The sequence below is a fragment of the Heptranchias perlo genome, chromosome 29 (assembly GCF_035084215.1).
Source record: "Heptranchias perlo isolate sHepPer1 chromosome 29, sHepPer1.hap1, whole genome shotgun sequence".
Classification (NCBI taxonomy): Eukaryota; Metazoa; Chordata; class Chondrichthyes; order Hexanchiformes; family Hexanchidae; genus Heptranchias; species Heptranchias perlo.
Genome location: NC_090353.1, coordinates 23,399,033 through 23,412,461, shown reverse-complemented (window position 1 = coordinate 23,412,461; position 13,429 = coordinate 23,399,033). Strand labels below are relative to the sequence as shown.

General features: G+C 43.6%; 1 protein-coding gene across 1 annotated transcript in view; it reads left to right on the top strand.

The window, feature by feature from the left end:
* Window positions 1-294: 294 nt before the first annotated feature.
* The window catches only part of atp8b3 (ATPase phospholipid transporting 8B3), a 70,076-nt gene continuing 56,941 nt past the window's right edge, over window positions 295-13,429 (top strand). The window contains exons 1-6 of the mRNA XM_067968282.1: window positions 295-446; window positions 3,742-3,855; window positions 5,437-5,535; window positions 8,846-8,907; window positions 12,280-12,352; window positions 12,445-12,515. Of these exons, the coding sequence (XP_067824383.1) occupies window positions 309-446; window positions 3,742-3,855; window positions 5,437-5,535; window positions 8,846-8,907; window positions 12,280-12,352; window positions 12,445-12,515 (557 nt within the window). The 5' untranslated portion in view covers window positions 295-308. The remainder of the gene's footprint in view (window positions 447-3,741; window positions 3,856-5,436; window positions 5,536-8,845; window positions 8,908-12,279; window positions 12,353-12,444; window positions 12,516-13,429) is intronic.

Sequence of the window (13,429 nt, the reverse complement as noted above, 5' to 3'; positions counted from 1 at the left end):
GAGAGCAGTGGGAGCTGAGACTGAGGGAGAGAGCAGTGAGAGCAGTGGGAGCAGAGACTGAGGGAGAGAGCAGTGGGAGCTGAGACTGAGGGAGAGAGCAGTGGGAGCTGAGACTGAGGGAGAGAGCAGTGGGAGCTGGTACTGGGGGAGAGAGCAGTGGGAGTCAGTAGTGAGCAGGGGAGAACAGTGTTTACTGACCAATAGAAGATTTCTAGAAATGAAGCTTTGTCCCTCCTCAGTAGAGAAATGTGCACAAATCAAATGTAAAGAGGGAAGAATACAAGAAAAGCAGCAGTTAGGAGAAATCAATGGATAAAACTCAAACTCAATGCATGTTGACTTTCTACTTTCCAGACCATACTTGGGAAGTCAAAGCTAACAACAGGACCTACCACAGTCAAATCAAGGAACCGTTCTTTCTCTGCTTTAAGAAAAGGAAATATGCTGTAAGTCTCTTTTTTTATTATTCGTTCATGGAATGTGGGCGTCGCTGGCAAGGCCAGCATTTATTGCCCATCCCTAATTGCCCTCGAGAAGGTGGTGGTGAGCCGCCTTCTTGAACATTCCTTCCCTTTCACAGGGAATAGTCGGTGCTGATTAGCTCGTGTCCATTTGTGATAGCAAGTCTTTACTGCTGGGCCCAAATACTTAACCTCATATTATGGCCAGGATCTCCCTCGGAGCTGCTCCCGCTTAAATGTGTTAACGAGGTTTCCGTTGCACTTCCAGCGATGTGGCGGGGGCAGCTCAGAGGGAATTCCTGGTCTGTATCCTTAATAATTATATTTCCAATTATTCAACATTGTTGTATTTGTACATCCGTGAAGAAAAATGCTACGACTCTAGCATCTTTCTTTTGTGTGTTTGAACTGCAAAAATTGATAATGGACTGGGGTTGCCTGGGTGACCCACAGGGTAAGTTGTAGCCTTCACTCCCCCACCAGTACTTTTACATTTGCCGCTTCTGTAGTTCGAATCACGGAGATTGATGTCTGTGTAGCGCCTCCCTTATCCTGATAACAGAACTGTAGATCTGTGAAAACACAAACCATGGGCTAGGTTTTGCTATGATGGCGGGTTGGCAGCGGGGGGGGTGAAGGTGCGCGTGGCAAACCCGCATGTACAAAACTTACTGTTTCCGATGCGGTCGTATGTTGATTGCTGATGATTAATGTCTTCTCCGGGTTTCGCGCCTGGCAGCCAGCCTGATCATCATCCAGCGCTGGATCGGAAGACCGGGGCAGGGGGAGAGTGGAAGATCCAGGGGGAGAATGGAAGATCGGGGAAGGGAGAGGGGAAGATCGGGGATGAAGAGGGGGCATCGGGGGGAGAATGGAAGATCAAGGGGAAAGAGGGGAAGATCGGATGGAAAGAGGGGAAAATCGGGGGTGAAGAGGGGGCATCGGGGGGGGAGAGAGGGGAAGATCGGGGGGGGGGAGAGAGGAAGATCGAGGGGGGAGAGGGGAAGATCGGGGGTGAAGAGGGGAAGATCGGGGGTGAAGAGGGGAAGATCGAGGGGGGAGAGGGGAAGATCGGGGGTGAAGAGGGGGCATCGGGGGGGAGAGAGGGGAAGATCGGGGGGGGGGGAGAGGGGACGATCAGGGTGAAGAGGGGGACATCGGGGCGGAGAATGGAAGATCAGTGGGGAGAGGGTAAGATCGGAGGAAGAGGTGGGGGTGAGGGGAAGATCGGGTGGACATCGGGGGGGGGTGAAGGCGGGGTCATCGGGGGGGGTTGAAGGGTGAAGGGGGGAAATTGAAGTGGGAGACATCGGAGTAGGGTGCAAAGGTAGGTTCAATTTGCGTTTTCACTTCCATCTATGCTTTTTATTTAATTTATTTAGTTTCTTGTTCCCTGATCCGGCCCTTCACATCTGGTTTCACCAGGCGTGAATCAGAAGCGGTGGGCAAGCCACCCAGGTAAGTTAAAAATCATTCTAATCACTTACTCTGTCACAGGTAAAGTGCCTTAAGTACCTCAATGAGGTACATTTGGCTCTTTAACTGTCATCCCGCCGGCTTTAATTGCCAGCAGGACTTCCATTTTCGGGTCGCCAGCATGCACACAGGTGGGTCCCCGGGAAACTCGGAAGTCGGCGGGTTGGAGCCGGCTTCCGAACCCGAACGGGATTGCTGCGATTTTCGGAGCCCCTCTGCCCCCAGTGCACCTGCAATTGCCCCCTAAAATTGAACCCGTGCATGTGTGTAAGTGCATAAAACAGCACCAGATTGCACAGGATATTGGCCAAGATGCTGTATAAATCTAATGGCTTTAATACTTACAACTGAATGGGTTTAATCCTTACCGTTGAGTGGAATCAACTGTTTCACGGATTAGAACTTTCAGTTCGATGTTTGTGGATATGGAGCATGGATAAGGAGAACAATAGGGATGATTTTCCTGGTTCACATTGACAGCAGGGAATCTCGTCCACCGGCAGCACTATCCTGGGCAATTACCCTCAGTGAATCCATCTTTTCCTGGATCTTGTTTCAGATGTGGAATTATGGGTACAGAATGGCATGACTGCAAGTAGACCTCAGGAAGAATTCATCTAGTGCTGCATTTATATCTTTATGAAAAATTATTTATACAGATTAGATCCAAATTGATAGCAAATTATGGCTGCACATTTAACATTTGTCCAACCTGAGTTAGCACAGTGTGCCTGCGTAGGGTAGAAAGCAACAAAAACTATACTCCACTACCTCACTCTCTCACCTGGAGTACAGTTCTACTGGCACTAGTAGCTCTCTGGTACAAGCAGTCATTTTTCATGTGTGAGCTTGAACATTGAGTGTCACTGAGCTATACAACCCTAGCCTACCCCAGCTGAGCCTGATGCTGCCCTCACTAATGTCCATGCACCTTCACGCTGCAACAGTGGTCACTGGATAGTGAAAAGGAGGGGGCGCACTGGCTATTTTTTTTTTCTTCTTCCTTCTCTCCCTAACCTCAAGGACAATTGTAGCACCCTTATTGTCTGGCAGAGATGGGCTAACTCAGAACATGGTTCAAATCGAACCTGAGACCATCCTTGCTTAGAGCCCAATGAATGTCACACAGTGTATTTACCCAATGAAGTCTCGGAAGAGCTGAAAGTTAATTAAAATATAAATCCTGGTTTTACTTGTAAGGTTACTTTTACCAAATACAATACAAGGATGACTTAAACATCTCATTCAGTGGTTAGATGGCAGGATAGGGGAGTGATAAACTGCTGGAGCCTCCTTTATCACCTTTGAATAAAGCTGCTGTGTCAGTCAGAGAGCAACATTGATTATGGATGTTGAGAAGTTTCCAGCTCAAATCATTTCATGCCATCCCCAGGCTACAAAGGGATATTTGACTCAACTGGGATAAACATAGACTATTCTTAAAAGAGAGAGGGAAACAGAGAGAGTTATCAGTTATCACTGACTCCGAATTTCAAGCTATTTTCTTTATATTTTATTTACTAACTGTAATTATCAGTGGGTGTTAAGCACTGCATTCATTAATTCTGAAAGCTGGAAAAGGAAGGTTAAATACAGAAAAGGCAGATTCCTAGAAAGCCGTATAATCGCTGCTGGAGAGTTAGTCTGTTTGACTATAAATGACGGGTTACTGAATATCAATTTGAAAATGGCAGCAAAATTAAGGGTTTCCTGCAGCTAAGGAAGAAATCAAACTATCATTATGTACATTATGAAAATGCATGTTTCTGTTATAATCATCATTTTGATGTATGTTTATTTTCAGGACAATGAAATTAAGACGTCTAAATACAATGTTATTACCTTTTTACCTCGCAACCTGTTTGAGCAGTTTCAGCGAATCGCTAATTTCTACTTCTTGCTTATTTGTGTCCTCCAGGTAAGATCTGCTTGACTGATCATCTCTATAGATTGTATTTTGGCAACACTTGAAAAAAAATTAGTTGAAGTAACAAGGGAAATGTATTCCTGGTGTGCAGTGGCCTTTCTGTAATGCACTTCTGTAACCAAATATAATCACAGGTTAAGAATGGAGATCAGTTAAACACTCACTTCTGCTGTGATCAACTGATCCTGGCACCTGCTTCACCTCAGCTTAATTTACCCAAAGTCATTAGCAATTCAAGACCCAGGAAACACGCAGCTGCTACATCATTGGCTCTCACTCTGACATATGTAAATACGGCTGATGGGGACTCAGCGGATGGAATCAAATTGGTTCTTAAAGGACTGCAGGCATTTTGCTTCCGCTGCTCCATCTAGAAGTCCATTTTTTAAAATGATCAGTCTTTGTATGAAGATGATATTCTGGTATCAGTCCTGAAGTTGCCTATCAGTAGCTTGAGCCTAGTTTTCCACATTTACTTTTATTAAATTGTATTCCAAGTGATCAATTCCAAGTTTTTCATCTCTTCTCTCCTTTCCTGATGAGACCCGCCGGGAATATCCTCGGGGGTTCTCGCCATCGGCTGCTGTAACTTAGACGGGAGATTTGCCAAAATTCTATTTGGGCCTGTCTCCGGAGCTTCTGCTGACCTTTTGCTTAAGAATCCTGCCTCCTCCCCCCCCCCCCCCCCCCGAGGATATTCCTGGCGACTGACTCTTGCTTGGATACAGTTCCATGGCCACCAGTTGTCCCCCAGCACTCCTCCTCCCTCCACCCCAGGTGGTCATTCATGTATGAGCCTAGGCAATAAAGGGTAAAAGTCGTTAGACTCCACTCCCAGCATGAAGTCTCACTTGACGGGAGCATGGGTTGGAGAACTGGATGCAGAAGTCACTGAGCATGATTCACTGTGCTCTCTACGTTCTGGTAATTGCAAAATATACATTTTTGAGTATCAATAGGCTGTTTGACAACAGAGGGCAACAGATCTGATCTGATTTTATCCATGCACCCAGCACCTTCTAACCAGGGTTACTGCATAGCAATCAAGAGTGGGAATGCTGCCCATTTTTATTTGTTCGACTGCTTCTGAGGGGCTTGTACTGCCTCAACTGCTGCCTTGGTTCAAATTAGTTAACTCAGTACAGACAGACAATTGAAACTGACACCTTCTTACATCAGGCAGAACTTGATCCACCAAGCCATTGTAGAACTATTAATATTTTTAAGACAATATACAGTGGGGGCCAATGGAATAACTAGTGCATTGTAATTTCCTGAGCCACTCATGACTTGCTTATCATGGGGGATGTAACCTTCATCACTTATGGAATAGACTGGAGAAGCCATTATTTTCTGCTGTATATCCTGTACAGTTAAATCTGTCGCCGATGAAAATTAGCTAGAGTTATCCCTGAAGTCTGAGAATTTTTAGTTTCTATTTCAGTGTCGCTCCATATAAATCTAGTTGGATGAGAGAGAAACTGGAGCACAAAACTAAAAGGTTTATTAGGAACCTGCTGCTGGATTTGGAAATGCTTTCCTTCTCATTTGAATGTTCTTTCTTTTGTTTAGTCTATCCCTGTTATTTCTACTTTGCCTTGGTATACGACGATGATTCCACTCACATTCGTCCTGGCAGTAACAGCAGTCAAAGACCTAATTGATGATATTGTGAGTATTTCCCTGTCATTTATCAGCTAACAACAACAACTTGCCTTTATATAGTTCCTTTAATGTAGTAAAATGTCCCAAGGCGCTTCACAGGAGCGTAATCAGACAGAAATTGACAAAAGCTTGGTCAAAGAGATAGGGTTTTAACCTAATACACTACCATATGGATAAAAGGAGCTATGCTCCTTTCACTGATTCACATTTAAATCCAAATACTGGGAAGGAGGGGGCAATAGCTGCAATACCTGAAAGTTGGGCTTTATTAGGAGACTTGATTTCACATCCCAGTCTTGGCTCATATTCACATCGATGCTTCGCCTCATAGATAAGCTGCTCAGTCTAGGCTGCATCATCCATGGACAGGAAGGTGGACTGTTAGCACTGAATAGTACAGGTGGCACTCGTCCATTATAAGAAATCTTGTATTATAAATAGTGCCAAGTGTTAAGTCCTGATGTGTTACTGAGTTTGTGTTAAATATAATAAATCATAAACCTATGACCTTGGATGCTAACCTTGAATCTTCAACATTCCCAAGCTATTAATACTTTCAGTTCCTCTGGTATTTTTTTCTGCTAATTATTAAGATTTTATTATTACTATTTCCATTAAAGAATCTACATTAAAACAGCTGATCCCTAGACTCTATGCACTTCTGTCCTAGATTCCAGTCCCCTTCCCCACCTCCCATCCATTTTCCATATGGTGCACTGAAGATATTTGATCCTCAGTTTCACTGAACTCCATGTATTTCCCAACATCTGTCAAAAGAACCCCTCCAGACTGATTTATTTTTGGTCCCTGAACTTCTTGCAAACCAGAGAGGTGATTTTAGGAGGCAATTTTGAGTGCGTTGGGGGCAGGGGGCTGCGAAAATCGTGGAAATCCCGTTTGGGTTCGGAAGCCGGCTCCAAACCCGCCGACTTCCGAGTTTCCCAGGGACCCACCTGTGTGCACGCGGGCGACCCGAAAACGGAAGTCCCGCCGGCAATTAAAGCCAGCGGGATAACAGTTAAAGAGCCAAATGTACCTCATCGAGGTCCTTAAGGCACTTTACCTGTGACAGAGTAAGTGATTAGAACGATTTTTAACTTACCTGGGTGGCTTGCCCACCGCTTCTGATTCACGCTTGGCGAAACCAGACGTGAAGGGCCGGATCAGGGAACAAGAAACTAAATAAATTAAATATAAAACCATAGACGGAAGTGAAAACACAAATTGAACCTACCTTTGCACCCTACTCCGATGTCTGCTGTCTCCCACTCCGATGTCCCACTCTTCACCCCCCCAACATCCTCCCAGTGTCCCACTCTTCACCCCCCTGATGTCCCACTCATCACCCCCCACCGATGTCCTTCCATTATCCCACTCTTCACCCTCCCGATGTCCTCCTGATCTTCCCCCAATCTTCCCCTCTCCCCCAGATCTTCCCCTCTCCCCCCGTTCTTCCCCCTCCCCCCGATCTTCCCCTCTCCGCCGCCGATCTTCCCCTCCCCCCTGATATTCCCTTCTCCCCCCGATCTTCCCCTCCCCCCTGATATTCCCTTCTCCCCCCGATCTTACCCTCTCCCCCCCGATCTTCCCCTCTCCCCCACCTCCCCGATCTTCCCCTCTCCCCCACCTCCCCGATCTTCCCCTCTCCCTGCCCCCGGTCTTCCAGTCCAGTGCCGGATGATGTCTCGCTCGCTCCCTTGCTTGCCCCGCCCCCCCCCCGTGGTGTTGCAGCTCCTGAACGGCAGCCAGTCTGTCAATCAGGCCGGCTGCCGGGCGCGAAACCCAGAGAGGACGTTAATCATCATCAATCAACATGCGATCGCGTCGGAAACGGTAAGTTTTGGTTCATGCAGGTTTGCCACGTGCACCTTCACGCCTCCCCCCCCCCCCCACTGCCATTTAAAATGGGGCCTATCACAGTCCTTCTACCATTTCTTTTGTACAGAGGAGACTGTAAGTTTTTTTATTAATCCACTGCAAGCATTGTAACAATGAAACCCCTAGTTACGTGAACTAGATACTATAAACTTGCACATGCCTGTATGTGCGTTTCTCTTGTCTTTCAAAAGGGGGACTGATTGCTATTCTAGCGAGACAGGGCCAATTATAAACCAGTAGTCTGATTTATTTTACCAATTATATGTGAATCAGCAGAGTTTATACTGAATCCTAACCTATTCCATAACTCCCTTCGTAACATAGAAAATATAAAGCACACCACACGGTCCTTTTCTGATCAGTAATTTCTTTGAAACTGGTCTGCAATAAGATCAGGGAGAAAACCATCATTCCCTGTAGTTGACTTCCTTACTAGATCTACCCCTACTGTCCCCGGAAGCAAAGAGGGCCTCAGGAGAGCTCGGTGGAGGAGAGGCAATCAGAAGGGAGGTGTAATATTTTACATATCATTGCATAGCCTTATAGTAATATCCTACAGAAGTTTTGGCTTGATATATTGTTCATCATTTCCAAAAAAGATTTCTTGTAATGAAAAAACATAATTCTGCAAAAGTGAGAATCAGACTATCTTGCAAAGTTTTCAAAAATTAGTAGGATAATGTTGAATTATATAAATTATTTTGGGTATACCATATTCTTGTAACCAGCCAGCTGGTGAAAGAATATATTTGGAACATTCATCATATAGCACCATGGAAATTTACAGCACAGAAGGAGGCCATTTGGCCATCGGTACACCAAGAGAAAGGGCTTGTGGCCTGAAGAGAAACAGAGGCTTCTGCTACCAGATTGGACCCCTTTCCAGGGTCGACAAGGTTCCAGATAGTGGCTATCCTCCGCCGCAGTAACCTCCACCCTCACTTTGAGATCATCTGGTCCTGCTCTGATTTACTTTGAAATAATATTCTGAGTTTACCTTAGTTATGCGATTTAAAATTTCATGTAACACAATGAGGTCCCTCCTCAACTTTCTCCTTTATCGAACTTGAGCTTCTCCAATCTTTCCTCGTTGCTTATTTCCTTTACACGTGGGATCATTCTTCTTGCATTCTGTAATACACATTAGCTTCTCAAGGATAAAATATAGCATGATGGAACTACAATTATTGAAACACATTAGGAATGCATTGGGACCTTCTAGAAATGTGTTTAAATTGGATATGCTTTTTATTTAATCAACACAAATAATATTTGTAACTTGACTGAGATATATATATATATTAACAGAGACATATAGAGCTTTTTGTTTTTTAACTTACTATTAAACAATTGACACTTCATTAAATTATTAATTATATACAGTAAAAAAAACTACAAATGTCATAGAAAAAAAATAGACTTGCTCTGTGTTTGTTAGGCACGCCACAAGAGTGACAAAGAAATCAACAACAGACCATGCGATATTCTTGATGGGAAAAGGTAAGCTACCAAATGGCATGACATCCATTATTGCCTGACACAGTATAGTGAGTATCGAGAGCAAACACTTAGCAAAGCATTGTGTCTTCTCAGGTCTCAGCCTTGGCTAAGTGGTAGTGCTGTCACCTCTGAGTCAGAAGATTATGGGTTCATAGTCCCACTCCAGAGACTTGAGCACATAATCTAGCCTGACACTTCAGCGCAGTACTAAGGGAGTGCTGTACTGTTGGAGGTGCTTTCGGATGAGACGTTAAACCGAGACCCTGTCTGCCCTCTTGGGTGGATGTAAAAGATCCCATGGTACAATTTGAAGAAGAGCTCCGAGAGTTCTGCTGATGTCTTGGTTAATATTTATGTACCATTCAGCATCACTAAAAACAGATTATCTGGTCACTTATCTGATTGCTGTTTCATTGAATCGTAGAAATTTACGGCACAGAAGGAGGCCATTCGGCCCGTCGTGTCTGTACCGGCCGAAAAAGAGCTGTCTGGCCTAATCCCACTTTTCAGCTCTTGGTCCATAGCCTTGTAGGTTACAGCACTTCAAGTGCACATCCAAGCACCTTTAAATGCAATGAGGGCTTCTGCCTCTACCACCCTTTCAGGCAGTGAGTTCCAGACCCCCACCACCCTCTGAGTGAAAAATGTTTCCTCTGCTCCCCTCTAATCCTTCTACTAATCACTTTAAATCTCTGCCCAATGGTTATTGACCCCATTGCTAAGAGAAATAGATCCTTCCTAACCACTCTATTCAGGCCCTCATAACTTTATATACCTCAATTAAATCTCCCCTCAGCTTCCTCTGTTCCAAAGAAAACAACCCCAGCCTATCCAATCTTTCCTCATACCTAAAATTCTCCAGTCCTGGCAACATCCTCGTAAATCTCCTCTTTACCCTCTCTAGTGCAATCACATCTTTCCGGTAATGTGGTGACCAGAACTGTATGCAGTACTCTAGCTGTGGCCTAATTAATGTTTTATACAGTTCAAGCATAACCTCCCTGCTCTTATATTCTACACCTTGGCTAATAAAGGCAAGTATCCTGTATGCCTTCTTAATCACCTTATCTATCTGTTCTGCTACCTTCAGGGATCTGTGGTCGTGTACTCCAAGGTCCCTCTGTCCCTCTACACCTCTCAGTATCCTCCCATTTATTGTGTTTTCCTTGTCTTGTTTGCCCTCCCCAAATGCATTACCTCACACTTCTCCAGATTGAATTCCATTTGCCACTTTTCTGCCCACCTGACCAGTCCATTGATATCTTCCTGCAGTCTACTGCTTTCCTCCTCACTATCAACCACATGGCCAATTTTTGTATCATCTGCAAACTTCTTAACTTCTACATTTAAGTCTAAATCATTGATATATACCACATAAAGCAAGGGACCTAGTACTGAGCCCTACGGAACCCCACTGGAAATAGCCGTCCAATCACAAAAACACCCGTTGACCTTGACCCTTTGCTTCCTGCCACTGAGCAATTTTGGATCCAACTTGCCACTTTCCCTTGGATCCCATGGGCTTTTGCTTTTCTGACCAGTCTGCCATATGGGACCTTGTTAAAAGCTTTGCTAAAATCCATGTAGACTACATCAAACGCGCTACCCTCATCGACCCTCTTTGTTTTCTCCTTAAAAAATTCAATCAAGTCAGACATGACCTTCCCATAACAAATCCATGCTGACTGTCCTTGATCAATACGTTCCTTTCTAAATGACGATCAATAGTGTCCCTCAGAATTTTTTCCAATAATTTGCCCACCACTGAGGCTAGACTGACTAGCCTGTAATTACTCCGTCTATCCCTTTCTCCCTTTTTAAACAACAGTACAACGTTAGCAGTCCTCCAGTCATCTGGCACCATGCCTGTAGCCAGAGAGGACTGGAAAATGATGGTCAGAGCCTCCGCTATTTCATCCCTTGCTTCTCTTAACAGCCTGGAATACATTTCATCCATGCCTGGTGATTTATCTACTTTCAAAGTTGCTAATCCCCTTAATACTTCCTCCCTCACTTTATCCCATCCAATATTTACATTCCTCCTCTTTAACTGCAATGTCTGCATCGTCCTCCTCTTTTGTGAGGACAGATGCAAAGTATTTATTAAGAACCATACCCACATCTTCCACCTCCCTACATAGGTTACCTTTCTGGTTTCTTAACAGCCCTACTCTTTCCTTAGTTATCCTATTGCTCTTTGTGTATTTATAAAACATCTTTGATTTTACTTGACAATATTTTTTCATGCCCTCTCTTTGCTTTCCTAATTTGCTTTTTAATTTCACCCCTGCACTTTCTATACACCTCTAGGCTTTCTGCAGTATTGAGCTCTCAGTATCTGACATAAGCTTCCCTTTTTTGCCTTATCCTACCCTGTATCCTCCTTGACACCCAGGGGGCTCTAGATTTGGGAGTGCCACCCTTTTTCTTTGTGGGAACATATTTGCTATGAACCCTCATTATCTCCTCCTTGAATGCCTCCCATTGCTCTAACACTGATTTACTTTCAAGTAGTTGATTTCAGTCCACTTTTGCTAAATCACTTCACAGCTTAGTACAATTGGCCTTTCCCCAATTGAAAACTTTTACTCCTGTTCTATCTTTGTCCTTTTCCATAACTACTCCACATCTAACTGATTTATGATCACTACCACCAAAATATTATTATGTTCACTACCACTGATAGTCCTTCCACCTGCCCAGCTTCATTTCCTAAAACCAAGTCCAGAACCGCCCCCTCTCTTGTTGGGCTTGCTACGACTGGTTAAAAAAGCAGTGTGATTGCCCCTTTTTTGTTCTTTAGCTCAACCCATATGGCCTCATTTGATGATCCTTCTAACATATCATCCCTCCTCACGGCTGTAATTGTTTCTTTAACCAATATTGCCACCCCCCCTTCCTTTTTTATCCCCCTCGCTATCTCGTCTGAACAGCCTGTAACCAGGAATGTTGAGCTGCCATTCCTGCCCCTCTTTAAGCCATGTTTCAGTAATAGCTATGATATCATACTTCCATGTATCTATCTGTACCCTCAGCTCAGCTGCCTTATTCACTAGACTCCTTGCCTTGAAATATATACCATTAAGCACTGCCAAATTATTTTGTTATCATTTATCTGACCTTTGTTTCCTCTGCCTTCCAAACTCGCTTTCTAATTTTCTGCCTTTCATTTCCAGCTCAGCTTCTCTCCTTTCTGAATCTTAAACCCTCCTCATGGTTTGTGGGACTTCACTGCATACAGATTGGCTGCCATGTCAGTCAATATTACAATAATGACTATGCCTCAAAAATACTTGATTGAAGCACTTTGAGATGTCCTGGGGTCATGAAAGGTGCGATATAAATACAAGTTCTTTCTTTCTTCTTTTATAGCTTCACAACTGCAAAATGGAAAGAACTCCAAGTAGGTGATGTGGTTTGTCTGAAGAAGAATGACTTTGTTCCAGTGAGTTATCTTTTAAAGATATATATTCTTTATTCTCTGTAGCTACAATGTTTAAGTATGTCAAACAGTGTTTATATTTTTGCTTCTCCTAGGCTGATCTCATGTTGCTGTCTAGTTCGGAGCCAAATAGCCTGTGTTATGTTGAAACAGCTGAAATCGATGGGTAAGGTTTCTGCATTCGCTGATTGTTATTTATATTTAATGTTCCTGCATGTGTTGTGCTCAGGAGTTGTGGAACTCTGTTTTCTTTACTGACAGTGATACTGCATTCTCAGGATGGCCAATGCACAATTAAATTGCTAATGGCATTGGAAGGTTTCAATTTCTTAACTACATTTGTGTTTGGTCAGCTGGGTGTCTGACACATTCAGAAACCCATCACTATGTTTAAGAGTCTCTAATTCAAACTACTGAGAAATCTGTACCTACCTGTCGAGTTTCTGTTTGCGCGATATGAACTGTGCACTCTCTTCCCAGGGAAACAAACTACATATCTAAGTCATAGTAACATAGTAATGTTTTGGGCAGTAGAAGACCATTGGTCTACCTTGCCTACCCTTCCAAACCAGCCATCAGTTTCCTTACTGTATTCTGGGACTAATAACTCTATATCCCTTTTCCTCCATATCTTTTTAAAATCCTGTCATGGTTTTCTGTTCAATCTCACTAATAACTTTTTACATAATTTTATCACCCTCTTATTAAAAAAACTGTTGCCTAATTGTCCTATTTTCTTTTAACACCCTTTATTTTAAATTGTTTCCCATAGGATTGTATTCCCTTGAATAATGATGATTAAGGGGTGATCTAATTGAGGTGTTTAAGGTGATTAAATGATTTGATAGGGTAGATAGAGAGAAATTATTTCCTCTGATGGGAGAGTCCAGAACAAGGGGGCATAACCTTAAAATTAGAGCTAGGATGTTCAAGGATGATGTCAGAAAGCACTTCTTTACACAAAGGATAGTAGAAATCCAGAACTCTCTCCCCCAAAAAGCTGTTGAGACTGGGGGTCAATTGAAAATTTCAAAACTGAGATTGATAGATTTTTTGTGAGGCAAGGGTATTAGGGATTAT